The following is a 21,542-nucleotide window of genomic DNA, read 5'->3' on the forward strand; positions in this document are numbered from 1 at the left end:
TCTAAAGTTCTTCTCATCTTGGATACATTTGCAGCATTGTCTGTGATCAAGCTGCGTACTAGACATTCCCTTCTTCTGTTGTCACACAAGCACATACAACAGGATCATTGTGGACATTGCTCCACCCATCAAGGCTCAGGTTAACAATTTTACCCTCTAGACCTTTTGCACACTGCTCAATTTCTCTTTCAGACACTTTATCCAGCAATTTGCCTGCGACATCTGCTCTGTTGGGTGGACTGTTTCCTGGTCTTAATGGCTGAACCATGTTAATGAAGTGTGGGTTCTCAATCATACGGAAAGGAGAGTTTGTTGCATAAACAAACTGAGCAATTTTTTCATCAATTACCTCTTTTTGTTATCTGCTGGTTCTTATCACAAACTTATCCATGGTGGTTTCTGGATGATGGAGATTGATTTTTTTTTTTTTTTTTCTTTTTGCTACAGTGGCTATGAGACATACATGATGTGACAGAAACACTATCATTGGCAGATAACTCTGAAACTGTAGAAGATGATGGTGATCTTGAAGGTGGATAGTTTTCAGAATCCTGTATGTTGAGGATGGATTCTCCTAAACAAAATAAGTCAATGCAGTTATTTAATTATTATTACCATACTACTCATTTAGTACTACTCATTGCATTCACTGACACTCAGTACTACTTAAAGGTGAAATTGTAAAAGGAAGATCTGCTTATTTCAGCTATTTATTTTTTATCACAACTGCATCTAAAATGATAATACCATAGAGTAATAACTATATTTTTTGCTCAAACATGAGAATTCAAAAATAGTCCAGAAGGAAGACAGGCAGTCCTTAAGAAAGAAGTATGAAATAAAAAAGTTTACCAACCTGAAGATCCTGCATGTTCAGACATGTTCCTTTCATCATCTTCAATGCAGCTTCCTCCTGAGAAGGAACACTTGCCATGATGTTGTTTCATTCAGGCAACCAGGCCTTGCATTTCTTTGTTGCACTGTTTGCATTTTGCACGCGTGCCTGTCTTACCCACAGGTAGAGGAACTTCATTAAAATATTCCCAAACTAGGTCTCTTTTATGGCCTGCTGCCATTATAGGTTTTCCCTTCTAGTGAGAGAATGGTATGATAGATCTCAAATCAATGAAGGCTACACTCAGAAAGACCTCAAGACTTCTGGAATATGCTGCTCAAACAGTTTCACTTTTGTTTCTACTGCCTGTCCCTCCCTTCTCACACTTATCTCCAGACTTCTTCTCCTTGTCCAGATTTATTCCGCCTCCAACACTCTTCCATTCATTGAACTTTTTGAAACTTTGCACTTTTAGAGAGAGGTAAGGGATTGACTCTGTGTACACAAATTTGCAGAGAGACAATAAGGTTAAGGTCTGTTATTTCTCACCTCTGTATTTTATTTATTTATTTTAAAACATTTTTGGTGTTAACAAGCATGTTATCTCTGGAGACACAAATCCACAGTTTGAGAACTGCAAAACTAAGCATCTCCGATGGTATCTTCTAGACTTAGCACTGAGTCCCATTGGGTAGATAGAAAGATAAACCTAAATAATCTATACAGAAGCCCCTGGAACCTCATAAAATTGGGTTCCTAATCCATGAACTATTTTAACTCATTTACAAAACTTTTCTTAAACATTACATGGATATATTGTCTCCTACTATAGAATTAGAATTTATAATACCTATTCCATGATAGTTTTTTTTCAAAGCATTTTATCAAAAAAATCTGATTTTAAATTTAAAAAACCCAATTTTTTTTTTTTAATCATTGATTTTTATCCACCCTGGCTGGAGAAGACTGAGAAGGAACATAACAGTTTTCAAGTACATAAAAGGTTGCTACAAGGAGGAGGGAGAAAAATTGTTCATAACCTCTGAGGGTAGGACAAGATGCAATTGGCTTATAAATTGCAGCAAGGGCGGTTTAGGTTGGGCATTAGGAAAAACTTTCTAACTGTCGGGGTAGTTAAGCATTGGAGTGAAGTGCCATGGGAGGTTGTGGAATCTCCGTCATTGGAGATTTTTAAAAGCAGGTTAAACAAATGGATGGTCTCAATAATACTTAGCCCTGCCTTGAGTATAAGGGACTGGACGGGAAGACCTCTCGAGGTCCCTTCCAGTCTTATGATTCAAACAAGTGCTTCCAGATTCTCTATCCTCTGCATATATTTCTGTTGTAATTGGTGCATAACTTCTATAGTAATTCTCTGTGCAGAACCTGTTTCTCTTGGTTGTTGGCAGATATCCTAAAGCCTTAGACTTGGTACTGGAAGAGCATCTGAAAGATGTTACAAATCAGAATGAGCAAGATCTTTTCCACCAATTTATCTCTCTCTCACTGAGTGGCAGTAAATATCAGGTAGGTAAAGGCCCAATTTCTGGACCTAAATCAACTCTGGTATGCTGCCTTGAAGTCAGCAGTATTATACCGGGGTGTATCTGTCCTTCCTTGTCTCTAATTTTTTTTTTCTTGTATTGTGATTGATTTAAGTGTTGTTGTGCTTGAACAAAACTGATAATGTCTACAATTATCAAATGTAAAAAGCAACTTGAATAAATGTCTATTAGCTTATATTGTGCTGCTCTGGTCATGAAGTTCTGCTATGTTGTGACAAGGTCATGTGCCCCAGTGTTACTTTGGGACATTGTCAATGTCTTGCAAGCTGGATAGAACTGTCAAAATTAGAAAAGGTGGAAGCACAGCAACCACCATTCTAATCAAGGAAGATTGTGAAGACATTCTTTGTAGTGTTATCGTGTTGCTTTTTACTCTTTTCAAAGGCTGATATTCAGTGACCAGAGGAATTTAGTGACTCCAAGTTTCTTAGCATGCTGTCTCCAAAGGGTAACACAGCCTGGGCATATCACATACCAGTGCACAGCAAAATCATTTGTACTCCACACCTTTTAGTCAAGAAAACTTTAATGTGTGGGTTTTTTTGTGTGTGTGTGTGTGTGTTTAACATTCTTGTAGCTACATTTCTTCATATTCAAAGCTGGTTACCTCTAAATCAAACATGCAAACTGGCAAAGATTATGGGCCATTAAAAGCAGTGTTTGAGACACTTTAGGCCAATTCAAGAAAAACATGACTGCATATAGCACAGATTCTACAAATGGGTGGCCAATTGATAAAATCCTGGTATGTAAAATTAGGACACAGGACTCTGTTCAAGCAACTTCAGGGTTGCTGAGATAAGCTGCAGGCATCTGGTCTATTCGAGTTACCTTCTTAACTGTCTCTATCTGGGTTCTGGCAGTCTGGTGTTCAGTCACTGGAGTTTTCTCAGAACCCTTAAATAAGTGCAGTGTGTTTCTAGGACAGAAAAGTGCAGGTGCTTCCTTACCTTGGCAGAGTGAGAATTTAGGACTTGTTTACACATCGAGTTATTCAACCATAGGTATTTCAATTTAAATTCACACCATACCTTAATCCGAATTAACTTTCTCATGTAGAAATTCCCTCAGGGTATAATTTTAAAAATACATATACAGGGCAATTGTACTGTTATTCTGAAATTGACATTTTACAATCAGAAATATACCATTTCTATTCTGGATCAGTAGTTACTGGGGATTTTTTTCTTAGCTTATGTATTAATGACAAAGTTTAATTCATTAATTTTCAACATACATTGAGTAACTGTGCAATGTACATTTCAGTTTCTGGCAGACTCGGATACCTCTCTGGTGCTTAGCCTGAATCATCCACAGCCAGCAGTCAGGGTCTTGGCTGTTCAGCATTTGAAGGAGATCATTGAAGCATCAAAGGTTGGTACCTCTGAGTCTCTCATTTAAGTAACTTAATTGATGTCTTACCTTCAGAAGTTATAGAAACTTTTACTGAAGACAAGACAAACATCACACTAAAATATGACACATACATTATCCTTAATGTTGTTTTCAATCAGTTCAGTTGTTGTTTCTTTAAACTTGGATCCTGTCATCCAGAGTCTGGGTTTAATTCCTGTTTATGAAGCTGCTTGTAGTCCCACAATGGAGTCTGATACGTCTGTTTGTTTCTTCCATTGGTATTAGCAGTTAGTTTCTCCCTAACTGAGGTTTCTATTCTCCTGTACTTGAGTTGATATGTCATGAAAGTTATACTGCCAAGAAGGCTTTGGAAACTAATGGTCCTTAACTGCTTTTCCCTCTTTGTTCAGGAGGGCTTTGACAAGTCCTTCATAGAAGAAGCCATTTTTGCACGACTTATGGATGACAACGTGGAGGTTGTTATGACTGCTCTCAGTGCCTTGGAGGTAAGTCAGCATTTCTTGATAGGTCAAGTGAGATTTTAGCTATTTCTCTATATTCAGAAGTGGTCTGGAATTAATGCTTTATATTAATTGTGCCTTCACCTCCCTGACATCTCTGGCATTGATGAGAATTTGTGTGCAGCTCTGTCGTATTAATAAGACAGAGAAGCAAAAATCTAGCAGACTATTCCTTACTTCACAATTTTTTCTCTTTTCAGAGACTATACTAAATCCAGTGTACTGTGTTGATCATTACATAAACTACTTTTAATTATTACATCTATTAGTATTTCTGGTAGGATTTTTCATTGTGTCACTTGTAGAGTTGATGATTTTAAGAAATGGTATACCAATGACCACAAAGAGATATGAGCAGAGCACATGAATGATCAGAAATAAAATGTTTTGTTAGCATGTGTTGGGTTTTCTTTTTATTTGCATGTAACAAATACTACATAGAGGAAGAATAATCCTTACTTCATTATGAAACATTCTGGTTGTTTTAAAATCAGTGCATTTTCCATCCAGCTGTGCATTCAGACCATATTCTTCATGGATCTAGTAAACCAGAGCGTACTACACGTTACTGTAATTTTCTTTTTCCTTATAATAAACATACTATCTGACCAACATAAGTTCACTTATCAGCGTTTAATTTTTCTACTTAGCAAATGCATCACTGATCATATTATCACAGTTTTGTAGATTATCTTATCTTGTATATTGGTCATTTCATTTTTGTATCTGTTGATTTGTTTGTAGATTTTCAAGGGACAAATCAGTGCAGAAATAACTGTTTCAAGTCTCTTGACTCTATTTCAAAGAGTTGATCTTTCAAAGGACGGGAAGTGGTATGTGCCTGTGTTTCTTCTGTCTTCCCCTTTCTCCTCCCCAAGCTTTTAATATTAATGGGTGGAGCTTGGGTTGTGGGGTTGTTGTTGTGGGTGGTGTGTGTCATATCTTAACTTTGAATTCCTTCAGTTGTGGTAATTTTATATTGAGTCTTGAGAGAGATTTGCAATTACTTGATGACATTTTTTGTGAATTTCATTTACTCTGGCTTGCTATTCAAACTCTAATTTGAATCAATAGGAAGTTGACAACAATTTGGAGAAATGTTATTGGTGATGTAATCAAGTGGTGCTCCTTCAACTTTTTTTTTTTTTTCCGTTCTAGGTATAAGGTTCTTGAGGGAGCAATACACATTTTATTCAAAGAAGAGATTCTGAATGAGAAGGAAGAGCTATTAAATCGAGTAGTAATGCAGTTGCTACCATTTATGGTAATCACTAATAATAATTCAAAATCTGCAGAATGGAAAATGGCAGTTTGTCTATCAGAATCTGGCCTCTGCTCCCTACATCCTTTGTTGAAGGGCTGGCCAGAAGGTAAGCTATTAAAAACAAATGGTTTGGAAAAAAAAGAAAAATTATTGGACATTAGAACTTGATGCTCATATAGGTGGTAGAGAGCTGGGCCACCACTAAAGTTATCACCCCTAATGTGTGACTAAAAGTCTTGGAAAGTGGGTTATCTATTCATACATCAAACGCTTGTGATTTATTTATTTATTTATTTATTTACTCAAATTTAGAGACATACTTTGATATGAAGTGAGATTTTTTTTGTTTTGTTTAACATTTATAATTGTGACTGATATGAGGAGTCTTTTTGGGAGGACTTTGATTTGCCGTTTTGAGGCCAAGACATCTGGACTTTAATGTGGCAAAATTCCAGTTGAACTCAAGTTTAAAAGGGCCTTTCAACAATAGAGGAAACAGTGGAACGGGGTGGCTGACATGTTGAGTAGTGGGATCTTTTTTATTTTTGAAAGAATAACATCTTAGAGTAAGCTCTTCTAATGTAAACAGAGGGAGAGGGAATAAGCAAGGGAGGTCAAGAAGCAATGCACGTGGAAAGCATCAATATTTTGAGAGCTTAGTAAAGAAAAGCAAGAATGTTGGTGATAAGAAAATTAATTGCTTAAAGTGTTTAAATATTTCTAAATATTATCAAGCTGTCAGTATTTTCACTTGTGATTCATGTTTCCACCTTTTCTGTTTTATGGAAATAGCTTTTGAAAAAGTGATAAAATCCATCAAGTCTGCAGATTTGGTTGGTGTGGCCAACCAGAAAATGATTCTGCTGTTTTCTGATAACATAACTTCAGGGGATCCTTCCTTAATGTTACCGATGGTATGTGCACAATTAAGATACATTCTTTTTAATGGTAGTCCAAACTTCTATACTTACTTACAGATGATTGCTATAGCAGACAGAATGAGATTCATGAGAGCTTGAAATATGCTGTTTGTTACATTTTACAGCATTATCCAACTGCTGATACAATATATTTATGGGATAGTCACAAATGTAATGATCAGAATAAATTTAATGCCCATTAACTCTCTCATAATAAGGAAAACCTTGAACACAACACACAGAGTACTATATTTAGGTGTCTTATTAGTGTAACCATAGCAAAACTATTTTGTGGGCATTATGTTCCCCCAAACAATTTGCCAATCAGAGAACAAATATGTAATGAGTTTGGAGGTCTCTGCCCAGTTTGGACAGACAGATGTCCATGGAAAAATGTTCACATTGCCTATTGCAATGATATTTTCTGTATTGATTGGTACCCTTGTTGGAGGAGAGGCCAATGACTGAATTGGCCATAGAAACTGAACTCTATCCTCTCACCAATAGAGGGGTTAATATCAGGTCATAATTAAGGTACGTTGATAAGGAAGTATAGGAAAGCTTAGAACTTCTGCTGCCTGTGCTGTGACATTGCTGGAGCAAGGACATAAAAAGAACATATTGTGACGTCTCTTATGCTGTTGTGGGTTTTTGGTGGTTTTTTTTTTTAATAGGTGGAAGGTCTGATACATGTAGCTGAAAATGAATCTGACAGCGTGAGGCAGAAAGTAACTGCTCACGTAATCAGCTTTGTGCTTGTCCAGTGCTGCTGTAAATCGCAAATGGAAGAAAGTTATTGGTCATTGGCTCTCAGAATCTTCAGTCTTCTGGAGGGAAAAATAAGAAAACTCGAAGGCAGTCATTCTGCAGAGGTAAGAATTAAGTAATTTTGTAGATGATACTCTTTTTTGTGAGGGTAAGGTCTTTTTCATAAGTGGAGTAGCAAGATCAGCAACCTTGGGATGGACAGAAAAATCTTGTCTCTGTTCCTTTAAAAAAAATACACTTGTCAGCATTTTCTTAAGGCTAGTATTAAGACTTCTAAGTTTTTTTTTTAGTCATTGAAGTGAATGCACAAATAGAGTTAAGGAATTGTGTTTTACAATGATTGTTACTATGCTATAAACTCTTTCTAAAAGATAGAAAATCAAAGTTTGAATTACCAATATTAGTTGTCTGTCATCTTGTGGAAGGAAGAAAAGTTTAAATAATTGAGCACAGACATACCTGTAGGGTCTTATTTAACTGTAATCCAAAATAAGCATCCAAAACAGTATATAAAAAGTTTTTCCTGAAAATAAAGGCAATTAATGAGGAAAGGAAGCCATAAAATCTATTTGTTTAGAAAATAAAGCTGGTCATTTTTAACAAATGAGAGCCCTATTCCTTGGGAAGAGAGCAAGGCAATTAATAGCATTCAAGGGACACTGTCAACTTGAAATCTAGTCAGTTGCAAAAAGACGAAGAAATAAAAGTAATTTTAATCCCTCACCTGCTTCTGAGTCTCCTGTGTCAATGTTTTGGTTTTCTAAATCACATTTTCCTATTCTTTTAAAAAGCGTTTTTTTCCTCTCTCCCACACAAGAAGGGACAGTTGGCCCTGATCTCACAAACACTCATGCGTGTGTGTTACATTCCACACATGAGTAAGTCCCATTGAACTCAATGTGTCTACTCAAGTACATAAAGTTTGTTGTGTATATGAGTATTCGGAGGAAATTGCCTGAGTGTATAGTGAAACTGTATATAAATGCTATTAATTGCACATAACAAACTTCTAAAAAACTGGAGAAATTTGTTCTTTTTATTAGTATTATTTTGTGTACTGCTTGTAACGGTAGTAATAATACAATAGAAGGTACAGATTTTTCAGCCAGATATTTTTTGTGGCGATACTCCTTTTAACAGACATGAAGTCTGCCATTGGAAAACGAAGTACTAGTAAACGTCACATAGAGAAAATAATCTTGTGACTTTTTATTCTTTTGTAATTTGCTGGCGTTTTAACTCTGCAGTCAGCAGCAGTCCCTTGTTTGGATAGCCAGGTGATCGGGTCAGTTCAGGCTTTCAGCATTCCTCATTGGTAGCCATTAGCTGATTACCTGCTGGAGTTAGGAAGGAATTTTTTTCCCTTTTTTTGTAAAGTGTTGTACCTTTTGGTACTTTATTTTATTTCCCTGAAGACATTTAGTTACAGGCAACTGCTTAAGACAGGATCCCAAATTTTATTTGTGTGTTCTTGGAAATGGTATTAGAATTGCAGAAGAGACTCTGTTATCAATAGAATTCATTTTGATGGCACTTGCTGCTATTTTAATGTAACTTCTGGCTGATTTTGTAGTATGGAACAGGGAATTGTGGCTCCAAATGCAAAAGCCTGCTTGCTCTTTCCCTACTCTAATTAGTTAATTTCTGTAGTGGTCTGATAATATCAAGTGCTATGCATAAGTGCTACAGTAAGTATGATCATGAAAATAAGGACAGGTACACACAGGTAGGAAGGAATTTTGTAATAACCTATAGAGTTGTGTGGGTGTGCATATAAGTTACGTTTTCATTCTCAGGCGGTTCCTGCAAAATGGCCTATCGAGTCAATGCCTGGGGGCTTGGTGTCAGTTGAGTTGTTGAATAAATACATAGAAAAGCTCAACAGTGGTCAGGCTGTTGATGTAGAAGATTCAGCCATGCTCATGCTTCTGTTGAAAAGCTTTGTTAGTGGCCTGAAGCCTCCCGTATCCTTTCTGAAAGGTAAGCTTCAGTACTCAAACCGCGAACCTTCACAGACCATGTGAAGTAAGGAAGAAAAAATTATGTCCTGCGTTTTTCCCCCCCCCCCCTTTAAATTTCCTTTCTCTAGACTTGAAAACAGCCACATTTCTTAGATTCTTGAGCTGCAAAGTTGTTGGGGGGGATCGTTTCAGGGGTATGGCTACGCTGCTGGCTTGGCTGCAGAGCTATAAAATTGCAGTGTAGACCAGTGGTTAATATATGGAGATATACCTATCTCATAGAACTGGAAGGGACCCTAAAAGGTCATCGAGTCCAGCCCCCTGCCTTCACTAGCAGGACCAAGTACTGATTTTGCTCCAGATCCCTAAGTGGCCCCCCTCAAGGATTGAACTCACAACCCTGGGTTTAGCAGGCCAATGTTCAAACCACTGAGCTATGATTCTCAAACTAGGGCCGCCGCTTGTTCAGGGAAAACCCCTGGCAGGCCGGGCCAGTTTATTTACCTGCCGCGTCCGCAGGTTCGGCCAATCGCGGCTCCCACTGGCCGCAGTTTGCTGCTCCAGGCCAATGGGGGCCGCTGGAAGCGGCGCGGGCTGAGGGATGTGCTGGCCGCCACTTCCCGCAGCCCCCATTGGCCTGGAGCAGCGAACCGCGGCCAGTGGGAACCGCAATCGGCCTAACCTGCGGACACAGCAGGTAAACAGACCGGCCTGGCCTGCCAGGGGCTTTCCCTGAACAAACGGCAGCCCTAGTTAGTCTACACCAGTGGTTCTCAATCGGGCTTTCAGCTGGAGCCCAGGCTTTGAGACCATGCAAAGGGGGAGGCTCTGGGAGCCCAGGCTCCAGCCTAAGCCCAAATGTTAACACTGCAATTTTACTGCCCCTCAAGCCTGAGTCAGCTGACCTGGCATGGCCATGGCCATGCCTTGGATCCTTTTTCACAGGGTGGACATACCGTGAAGGTGCTTTATACAAATAATGATGGGGTTTTTGTCTTTCTCCACCCTGCTCGTGCCCATAGATGAAACCTGGTGGAATCCTGAAAGTTTGAATGAAAACAGCAGAGAGTATTTACACCTGTTGTTGGGGCTGTTTGACGTCCTTGTCAGTGGAGCCAGTGAAGGAGCTGATGCTCTTCAGTTCAGAGCGCTGCTGAGTCTTTTGTTCAAGGTATTTTTTTTGTGTGTGTGTTTTTGTTCTTAATGAATATTCTGAATTGTTTCTTAACTTGTTTTGAACCACTACATAATTTTTAAAGAAAGCTGAGAACAGTTCCAAGGGATCCTGCTTAAATATTTATTTGCTTCATGGTAACATCTGAGTGAGAATGGAAGACTGTTTAAGCACTAAGCAATGCATTTCTGAAAAAGGTTTGGTTGTGGGTTGCCAGAAGTCCATTACTATTTCTAAATATGATCTAAGAGTAAATATTGTATAGCGCAATTCAGGTCATTTAACATAGCTTTTTGTGCACTAGTCTTCATTGATATACAGTAGAAAGCATTTAATGAACATCTATAATGGTTTAAAATTTGGTCTCAAGGTCTTTTTACAGAAGATTTCATGATATGGACAGTGTTTTTTATAGCGATTATGATTGCCTGAATGGAGAAATGTTTAACGCTGCAAGGCAGACCTGCTTCAAACAGAGAAAAGTAGATGTGCTTAACTATGTCCAGTTGTATAGCTAGCTAACTAGATTTCATGGGTTATGTTAGCTGTTTGGTTTACCATATAACATGGTAAGAATCATGTAGTGTGTTCAGGGGGGAAATGACCTGGGGGCCTATCTGCAGGGTGTGAGTGGGGTGCCGGGGCCTGGCTGCAGGGAGCAAATCTCTTGGGCCAGGCAGCCCCTGTTCCTCCCTGGCTGCAGAGCGTCCTATGAGCCAGCAGGTGCCAGGCCCAGACAGGGTGTGCTCAGTGGCCAGTCCGCATGGAAGGAGCCCAGGATATTATAGCCAGGACTGGGTGGAACCAGGTATGTGGCCGCCCAAACAGTGGAGCCCCCCATGAGGATCAGGAGCCAGGCACAGGTAGTGGAGAGGTGGTGATGAGACAGGCTCTGTGGGGGGTCATTGCCTGATCCCCTGGCCTCCCCCATTTCCTCAGTTGGCCCTATCTTCTGCCCAGCTCCCTTCTGCTCCCTACCAGGGCTTCCCCCTGCCCAGCTCCTCTTTTCCACTGGGACTCAGCTTCCCCAGGGCCCCCTACCTCCACATACATCTTTTGTAGTGACCTCTGCTACTTAGCAGGTAACCTAGTCTCCCTCCTTAGTAGAATTCTGGTTGCACCCCTGAGGATGGTGCCAAAGTGTCTTTCAGTACTTTACTCTCAAAACAGCTGTTTGGGGTAGGGGCTGTGTTTGTACAACACTTAGGTTTGAGGCCCCACTGCGCTAATTGGGGCTTTGGGCACCACAATGCTAGTATTAAATAATAATTATAAGTTAGAACAGATCATTAAATGACAACCACAAATCAAACTGAAAAGATAAGGTTCCAGTTTGTATTAAAAGTACAAGAGCTTCAGAAATCCTTGTGTCAAATGACATTGAATTCCATAGTCTCTGAAAGAAAAAGGGGCGATGGGGGGAAGACTTGACCCTTGGAGTCTTCAGTTGAAGTAAAATTATAGACAGCTCTCTGGATGGCATAAAGAATGCTGCATGCAGCAAGGGGTTAACGGCTGCCCCAAAAGAGGACAGAGTCCTCAAACAAGATGTTGGCTTTATATTATGCCCAACACTTTTAGTCTCAATCTAAATGAAATGGGTGTTTCTGTAAATACCTTTTCAAGCTATAATAGCAAGAGAAAAAGGACTTTGTCCTGTGCACCTTTACGTTCTTTTATGCAAAGGAGTAACAAATATATTTAACTTTTTATTTTAAAGGTACATTTAGAAGATTCAGAGGATCTGTTCAAATTCCTTTCAGTTTTATGGACCTATAACTATAACCTCTCAAATCAGCTAAACTACACAGTGAATGCGATGCTACAGACTCAAGCTTTGTATATAGGGTGTGCAATGCTTACATCACAGGCTGCCCAAAAGAAGAAACAGCTGGTATCAGCCTCCTCCCCAGGTACTGGGAAACCGTATACTTCTGGCTTGCTAAGGTTTAGTCACATGTTAATAAAAAGTAATATCTGTGCTCTAGAACAAGTGTTAAACATTCATTTTCTTGTCATATGTTATTTCTGTCTGCATTATGAATGCTACATTTCTTGTTGAAACCATACATCTGAATTTCCTATGGTTATGATTTGACAAAGACAAAACATTAACAGAGTTGTTTTGGTAGGTAACACTTGTGCATGCAATTGTCAAATAACCACATGCTTTTGAAATTTATGTCTGAGAAATCACACCGTGTTTTTATGTAGAGCGTAACAAATTTTAAACAAGAAAAGGATGCTATATAGGCTTTAGTAGTAAAACTTAAGTCCTTCATTTTTAAACAAATACAAAAATATAAGCATCTTGGTGCTGAAATTTATGGCCAGATTTCCACATGGCTCATATTAAAAATAGTTACTGTATATCCCTCAAGATTTTTAAGGAAAAGAGCAGACCCTTTAAATACAAAGGAATCTGTTGGTGCTGCTGTAGATGATAATGTAAGAATTCTAAGAATGCTCACTTTAAACAATTTTTTTTCCATTTTCATTTTTTAGTGGTAATATCTTTGCTGATTAACTTGGGGAGTCCCGTGAGTGAAGTGCGAAGGGCTGCTCTTAATTGTCTTCATTCCCTGAGTGGGATAAAGGAGTCTCCATTTCATCCCATTCTTCATAGTCTGGTACAAAAAGCAGAGGAGATCATAACTGATCCCATCTACGTGACCCAGGTAAGATTTTTGTTGAGGTGCATGTGAATGAAATAAATTTTCAGGGACCTATTTGGAATTCCAACTTCTCTATTGGTTAGTAGAGATCATGTTACAGACAAGGTGCTTGTCTATTCTCTCCCACCCCTATTGGTTTAGGAGACCACTCACTCTGCTTTCTTGAGTGGGAAGGAAAGGGGCCATAATGGCATTTGAGAAAGTGGAACGTCTCGGGGTGGGGAAGGAAGTATCAGAATATTTGCCAGGAAAACCAGAATGCAAAAGAAATTACAGTGGAGCTCACTTAAATACTTGAGGACTGAATAAATTTGTTTAAGCCACTATTCATATAGTGAAAAATTAAATGCGACTTGAAAGTCTGCATGTGTGTCTATAACAGAATTATGTAATTTGCAGATAGGATGTTTTGAAATACAAATTAACTTTTAAGATTTTTTTTAAGAGATCCTCTGTTGAATAAATAGCCACATTTTCATGGATAATAATTACTAATAAAACTAGATGTGGAAGGCAGGGCAGCGAGGCTATTGTTGAGAAAGTTAGCATTATGGAAAAAGTTGGGTGTTATTTTTCCCCTGGAATCCCAGGCAATTTCTGCTGGGCCGTTGGGGAGGAAAGACAGGCCACAAGCCACCCACCCCCTTCTCCAAAGACTGTTCCCCTTCTCCAGAGGTTGCTCTTGCTTGGAGGAATAAGGCCCAGGAACTTGTCTGTTTTTCCCCGGAGAGAAGCTTGTAAAGGGAAAAGTAGACATTGAAGCCTCTTCCCACAGTTAGCCCCACGGATGAGAAGGATTGCAGAGAAAAGCAATCCCAACAATTTAAAAAACGCATATTGATTCTACATTATTCTTTCAAGCAGTGAATGGGCTGTTTTGCTAATGTCCTCTGAACCAGCCAGATTTTGTATAGAGCAATAGATTCATAAAAGCTTCTATTTGTACAGTACACAAATTATTTGTATGTGGAATGTTCATATACCTGTCATGTAAGATGGTGTTTATTTCTGACTGAAAGAGAAAAATCAAACTAACTTAAGAAGGACTTAAAAATGAATAATATATTACATTTACTCACATCTGCCTCACATTGCATTCACTTTTAAATATTACAGCTTTCTGGGGCCCTTAACTTCTGTGTCAAGGACTTGTTTTTCACACTTTTTTTTTTTTTGTAAATCATCTAGAGTTTGGGAAGCTTGTTTGAGGAGCTGCAGACACAAAGTAAACAGAAATCCCAGCAGAAGAAGCTGTTAGAAGCTTTGGAACACATACTCAGTTGTGTACAAGCCCCTGGTTGTCCATCATATGTTGCAAGAAGCTTGATGAAGATTCTTCAGCAGGTCAACGGTGAGGTGCGTATGGGCTTTCTGGTTTCTAAATTTATTTTATGGATAGGATGTAAGGTTTGTTGGGTTTTTTTGTTTTAATGATGGAAGTGTCTAGAAATGTAGAGAACTCAAAAGATGCAGCTTTATTTAGCAAGAGTAACTTTGAGTTACTGCCGATTAATTTTATAGTACTTTTGGTAGACATTCGGATGATACTTTAGGTAACTTGCTATGCAAAGGTTACACATCTGCAAAATATAACTCAAAGATTATCACAAACATTTCCATGCCCCAGCCATGAACTTTTTTCTATTGTAGGACACTGCACCAGAGTCCTTAGGCAAATTTAAAGTCCTGCTGACTCTGGAACAAGGTCTCAAGAACATTTTTCTAGAAAGATTTCACCGAGAGCTATAATGTAATAACAAATGTGCTGTGCATGTTCAGTATTTTAAAATTAGATTTATTTTGTGTGTATTTAACTCCCTTTTAAGCAGTATGTTCAGAATTCCCTTCTCTGTTCTGCTGCAGAATGCATTAGTTCATTGCGTTAAAACCATGGATGGCGATAGATATGATGTGAGCTTTAATACAGTATAACAGGTTATCATATTTAAAAGGATTGTGAATGGCATACTGAATGATTGCCATTGTTGCCAGAAACTTAGGGTTTGTCAGAGCTGTAGTAATCATAACTACTCTGAAAAACCAAGCATAGATTTATGCCGTGGTGTTGTATCCATGTCACTCCCAGGATATTAGAGAGATGAGGTGGGTGAAGTAAGTCTTTTATTTCAAGTTTACACAGAGCTCTTCTTCAGGTCCGTAAGAAGAAGAGCTATCTGTAAGCTCAAAAGCCTCTCTCTTGCACCAACAGACGCTATTACCTCACCCACCTAATATCCTGGGACCAACACAGCTACAACAATACTGCATAAATCCAGTCTTTCTGTTCAGTCCAAGATTTTTAGTGTCTAGCATAACTCATTCATAACTTTGCTAGACATTGGATATATAGCTTATTACAACAATCTATAACCCTCTAACAGCCCCGTCCCCCAGCTGTCTTTACCTCCCTTCCTTTTCCCTCTGTTACTGGAGGGGTATTAATGGGCAAAGTCCCCTGCAATGCCAAGTTCACCATGGAAGGCGCATCCTAGAGGTAAGGACATGCCCTGACACTTTTTATTATACTTACATAACGCACAGTGTGATGTCAGTGATTGATATTGCACTAAAAATGAAACTGCTCTTCTGAAAGTTTGTTAAAGCAACAGTTGATTTAAAAAAAAAAAAACAACCTCTTATAAATGTTCTTCACTTGTAGATGATACTGTCTCACCTGTTGCCTGCAATAGATAGATTGCTGGAGAAAGTGCTAAAGGAACCTGAGACAGTATTGAAAGATGAAGTTGTTCTTCTGCATCTCATCCTGGGGAAATACAGTGAACGTTCAGCTGCCCTCTTATGCAAGGATCAGCAGAGTCTGGATTTGTTCATCAGAAGTCTGCACATTGCAAAGGAGCTTTACAAAGGAATTCCAACTTTCCAGATCACAGCACTTGGGCAGGTAGGTGTTTCTGAACAAAGTTTTTTTTCATATTTTTTTTTTAATTCAGATAGCAGATGTGAGTGTTGATGAGTGAATTTAAAAGGACTCTTTCAAAGTTAGAAGGCCCTAAATTCTGATTGTAACTCTTACATACCAGTTTCCCAGATCCATGTAGCTCTTTTGAAGTGTTTTCCAAACGGATACCTCAAAGCTCTGTCTTTAAAATGTTGAAAAGTAAGTGTTTTTTCCCTTTTTATTTTTTTGCTTTTAATAAGGTAAGTAGCCAGGGTTGCTGCTGCTGCTGCTGCTCCATTTTATTTACTTTTCACCAGCTACTGCAGCAGCTTTACCTCAAATTTTTTGGTTTTTCAAGAAACAAAAAGAAAATATGTAATGTCAAGAAATAGTAATAAGATAAGTGAGAAATATCTTTGCTTGGAATAGAAATCAATTGTTTCTTTCAAATATTGTATTACAGTCACAAAAGTGGGACAATGTGTACATAAATGTGACTGACGCATTTGTGTGTATGTATGTAAATCATTATGTATACAGATGTAAAAATAATTTAGATTTTCCCATGTTTCACATTTTTGTCATTAAAAAGTGTACCTGTTTTTGGCTTTGTTAAATATTTATTTATTTTTTAACATTGCAGATCACTAAACCATTCTTTGCCGCAGTGCCAGATGGGAAGGTGCAACAGAAGCTATTGAGAATTCTGTTTGATTTACTGTTAAATTGCAAAAACCCACTTTGTGCCCAGGCAATTAGCAGTGTTTTTAAAGGGGTAAGTTGCAGCCTGTTAGGACTTGGGAATCTATTCAAAATTGTTAAGATATTTCAGGTTAAATTGCAATCAATAATTATATTGATTGCTTATGGAATTCTTAACATGATAGTCATCAGAAGCCATATAAACCACATTAAAATGCAATTTAATATGCATTAAAGATGCATTAAAATAGTATTCCTAAAAGATAAGTATCACATCTGTATGTATTCATTATGTTGTAATAATGAACTTCAGAGGAAGGAGGAACATTCCACTCAGCTTCATTTTTATTTTCTGTATGAAAAAAGTAGTTTTGTCTAAAATCAAAAAGTGTTTCTCCAAATACATTGAGAGTAACTGTTGCTTTAATAGTAATTTGTTTGTTGTAATACATAGATGAAAACTGTTCTTGCATTCTGATTGACATAAGAAATGCAGTTAGGACAGGCATTCGGAGCTATTACCATGATCAAGGCCAGATAAATACTTGGGTGGGTGGATAGATGTTTGTTGCTCATATGTACTTAATATTTTATTTTATTTTTTGCTCTAGATTTCAGTTGATGCTGAGCAGATTAGTGTAGAGCTGGACCCTCCTGAGAAAGCCAAAGCTCTGGCTACCGTTCAGCAAACTAGGAGACAGAAAATACAGCAGCAGAGGTAATGGGAATAGAGATGTAGAAGTTACAGCCTTTGTCTATATACATTTAGAAAACACCACTTGTTGAGAGAATGTCATAAAATATATAGAAGGCATAGGAACTTCTTTGACTACATCTGTAAAGAAGACGAAAAATCCCAAAGACTTCAGAGTTTAAAGCCGCCCCATATTATTTAAAGGAGCTGACAGAGTGCTTGATACAGAAGACAGCTATCCCTACCCAACAACCTTAAAATCATATATTGAACTTGATGTGCACAGTCAGGCCAGAGCTTATTTTTGTGTGTGTTTACTATTAACATAGATGTAAAGAAAGTGCATGGGTGAGGTTTTTAATGGATATTGACAAAATCTTCTTGCCGTTCAACTAAAAAGCAAAAGTAAAAGCTTCTTCAAGTAAAAGCTTCAGTCATGTTATTTTTATACCCTCACTAAGTAAGTTCAGGAGAGAGAACTTTCGTTCAGTTAGTCAGTCCTCCTCTTTCTATCGCTGTTCATCTGTATACAACCCCTTCACCCACTTAATTTACAGAGCGTCTTGCTCATTAAATTACTTCTTAGTGTGTGTGTGTCAGAGGAAAACTTATAGAAATGTAGGCTGGAAGGGACCTCAAGAAGTCAATTCCAGCCTCCTGTGCTGTGCATAACCAAGTAAACCTAGACCATCAATGACCAGTGTCTGTCTAAAGTGTTCTTAAAAACCTCCAATGACGGGGATTCCACAACCTCCCTTAAAAACCTATTCCAGAGCTTAATTACCCTTATAGTTGGAAAGTTTTTCCTAATAAATCTCCCTTACTGCAGATTGTCCATTACTACATGTGCTACCTTAAGTGGACATGGAGAACAGTTGATCAGCATCCTCTTTATAACAGCCCTTAACATGTTTGAAGACTGCTATCAAGTCCCCCCTCAGTCTTTTAATAGATTGTTTAATAATTTGTTCCAGTATCTTTCCAGGTATCTAAGTGAGGCCGACCGGTCTATAATTCCCCTTGGTCCTCTTTGTTCCCCTTTTTAAAGATAGGTACTGTGTTTGCATTTCTCCAGTCTTCTGGGACCTCATCTGTCCCCCAAGATTTTTCAAAGGTAATGGCTAACAGTTCCAAAATTGCATCATGTAGTTCCTGAAGTACCCTAGATGAATTTCATCTGGCCCTGTCAAGTTGAATACATCTAATTTATCTAAATATTTTTTCACCTGTTCTTTCCCTATTTTGGCTTATGTTCCTTCCCCCTTGTTAATATTAATTGTGTTGCATATCTGGTTACCCGTACACTTTTTAGTGAAGACTGAAAGAAAATAGGCATTGAACACCTCAGCTTTCTTGATGTCAGCTGTTATTAGCTCTCCTTCCCCTCCAAGTAGAGGACCTACACTTTCCTTCATCTCTCTCTTGTTTGTAATGTTTTGAAGATCCTATTATTGCCTTCTATGTCGTTTGCTAGGTGTAACTCACTTTGTGCCTTAATCTTTCTGATTTTGTACCTACTTGCTTGTGCTATTCTTTGTCCTCTTCCTTTGCAATTTGTCCATGTTTCCACTTTTTGTAGGATTCCTCTTTGATTTTCAGGTCATTAAAGAACGCTTGATGGAGCCATATTGGCCTCTTACTAGTCTTCCTATCTCTTCTTTGCATTGGGTAGTTTACAGTTGTTGTCTTTATTATTGTCTCCTTGAGAAACTGCCAGCTCTCCTGAACTCTTTTTTCCCTTAGATTTTTCTTCCCAGGGAACCTTATCTGCCAGTTCTGAATTTGTTTAAGTCTTCTGTTTTGAAGTCCATTGTCTTTTCATTTTATTGCTCTCTCTCTCTCTCTCTCTCTCTCTCTCTCTCTCTCTCTTTTTCCTTGGAATCATGAAATCATCATTTCATGATCACTTTCAACCAAATTGCCTGCTATCTTCAGATTTGCTACCAATTCCTCCCTGTTCATCAGAATCAAGTCTAAAATGGATGTCCCTCTGGTTACTGCTTCCGCTTTCTGGAACAAAAAGTTGTCCCCAGTACATTCCAGGAACTTATTGGAAATTTTGTGTTTTGCCATATTACTTTTCCAAGAGATGTCTGAGTAAAGTGCCCCATTACTACCAGATCTTGTGTTTTTGGATACTCTAGAAGTGACTCATCCCCACATCCTCCAGTTTTGTGGTCTATAGTAGACTCCTACCATGGTGTCATTCCTATTTTTTTTAACCCCTTTTATCTTTACCCAGAGACTTTCAGCTGGTCTGCCTCCCACCTTCTTCTGGACCTTAGAACAAGTGTATATATTCTTGATGTATTATGCAACACCACCTCCCTTTTTACCCTGCCTGTCCTTCCTGAACAGGCTACATCTCTCTGTACCAATGTTCCAGTCATGAGAGTTATCCCAACGTGTCTCAGTGATGCCAGTTAAGTCATAATTTAGCTTGTGCATGAATGCTTCCAGGTCTTCCTGTTTTTTCTCCATACCCCTTGCATTTGTGAATAGACATCTAAAATGCTGAGCAGATTCTCCCACTGATTTTCCTCTCGTCACTTCTGTGACCCTGCTGTAATTGTCCATGTCCTTCCCCTGCACCCAAATCTAATTCTCTGCTAAAGTTACCTTCTTTTATATTTATCTGTGGGCTTTTGTCACCTACCCCCTTTGAACTTGGTTTAAAGCCTTCCTTACTAAGTTGGGGAGTCAGTGCATGAAGATACTCTTCCCCTTCTTGGTCAGGACCAAGTTGAGTCAGTGCCTAGCCAGCCAGTAGTTAAAATGAGACTATTGTCCATTAGCTGGATGCCCAGCGGGTCAGCATTGAGACAACTGACTAATAACAGAAAAATGATTTGAGCTGCAGGAACCCATCTCGGATTATAGGGTTGTGTTTGGGTATGTGTCTGTGCAGTAGGCACACTGTTTTTTATTTTTTTTTTTTTTTTTAACACAATTGGATCTGTTTTTCTTTTGATATATCCTGAGATTCTATTTCTGTTTGAAAGGCCACGCAAAACCTTTGCAATCTGAACCCAAGTTGTAGAGGTTTGTTTTCTAACAGCGAACTGTGCTCAGTTCGTTTTCTTTGAATATATCTTGATTTTCTTGAGTATAATCTTTTTAGAAAACCCCAAGTTCCAGAATCAGTACCTGAAATAAGCAGTGTGAACTGGCAGAGAGTTACACTCATCCTGGAATTACTGCAGCACAAGAAGAAGGTCAAGCGTCCTCAGGTGCTAGTCCCTGCACTTTTTAATCTGCTGGCCAGGTAATGATACGTCATTAAAAATTAATAAGAAACATCAGTCATTACCTGTTCTCTCCTCGCTAATAGGGGAGGTAAAACATTAAAGTGTGGGCTAATACCGAAACATTGTGGCAGCAACATATTGGTGCGCCCTTTTTTTTAACTCCTTTAGTCAGGAGAGCAGGACACAGGGCTGCTGTCAATATTGTACACTGAATGTTACGGTGGGCCTTTGAGAGTGGTACAACATACACAGCTTGTCAGACATGTGCTTTATTTCTATATTAAGGGGCTTGAGAGTGCAACAGTTTCCCTAAATCCTGATTTTCTGTATGGTCATGCAGACCTCCGCTGGTAATGATGGTGGTGACAACACTGACCTTGTGGTTCCTAATTCAGGGCTGCTAAAGGATGATTTACAGAAAGTAGTAATATTGCCCTTTTTAAAGCAGTCTAATGAAATTACTGCTATTCCTCTCTTGCCCCATTTCCAGATGTTTACTGGTTTTTACATTTACCTCTCCCAATCCCCCTAAGAAGCACTCAAAGCCAGAGGTTACTCAAACATGTGATATCTTGGCAGGAAGAGCCTAGCTGAATTGCCTGTCTGCCTCCTTGGGACCTAGTCTGTGAAAATTAAAGCCCTAAATTTCCTTTTATTTTGTAACATAAACTTTTAACAGATTTGGTGATTAGTTTTCAAACCTTCAAATATACCTTTTACAGCCAAGGGAAGATGGATGTTTCAAAGGGAAGTGGGTGATTCAGTGAGCTTTTCCTTTCAGTGACATTGTGTGCAAATGACATTTCAGTGCACAACAGTGATTATTTTCTGAGGTAAAATAATCTGAGATAAAATAGGAAAATTCTCCGCATACTGTGTAAGATTAGTGATGTTTTTATGGAAGTCTCTTTGTTTTAACATTATCTCTGGTTTGAATTTTTAAGATGTGACTAGGCCACT

The 21,542-nt window shown here is 38.5% G+C and overlaps 1 protein-coding gene across 1 annotated transcript in view; it reads left to right on the forward strand.

Annotated features, from left to right (window-relative positions):
- HEATR1 (HEAT repeat containing 1) overlaps nt 1-21,542 on the forward strand; it is a 56,169-nt gene that overhangs the window by 13,495 nt on the left and 21,132 nt on the right. Inside the window, exons 11-26 of the mRNA XM_026649664.1 lie at nt 2,245-2,362; nt 3,667-3,774; nt 4,167-4,262; nt 5,022-5,110; nt 5,436-5,647; nt 6,334-6,455; nt 7,136-7,333; nt 9,026-9,209; nt 10,213-10,361; nt 12,085-12,277; nt 12,870-13,042; nt 14,228-14,395; nt 15,699-15,941; nt 16,582-16,713; nt 17,252-17,358; nt 20,456-20,599. Coding sequence (XP_026505449.1) covers nt 2,245-2,362; nt 3,667-3,774; nt 4,167-4,262; nt 5,022-5,110; nt 5,436-5,647; nt 6,334-6,455; nt 7,136-7,333; nt 9,026-9,209; nt 10,213-10,361; nt 12,085-12,277; nt 12,870-13,042; nt 14,228-14,395; nt 15,699-15,941; nt 16,582-16,713; nt 17,252-17,358; nt 20,456-20,599 — 2,436 coding nt within the window. The remainder of the gene's footprint in view (nt 1-2,244; nt 2,363-3,666; nt 3,775-4,166; nt 4,263-5,021; nt 5,111-5,435; nt 5,648-6,333; nt 6,456-7,135; nt 7,334-9,025; nt 9,210-10,212; nt 10,362-12,084; nt 12,278-12,869; nt 13,043-14,227; nt 14,396-15,698; nt 15,942-16,581; nt 16,714-17,251; nt 17,359-20,455; nt 20,600-21,542) is intronic.

The sequence above is a fragment of the Terrapene carolina genome, unplaced genomic scaffold (genome assembly GCF_002925995.2).
Source record: "Terrapene carolina triunguis isolate 2854851 unplaced genomic scaffold, T_m_triunguis-2.0 Scaffold85, whole genome shotgun sequence".
NCBI classification, from domain to species: domain Eukaryota; kingdom Metazoa; phylum Chordata; order Testudines; family Emydidae; genus Terrapene; species Terrapene triunguis.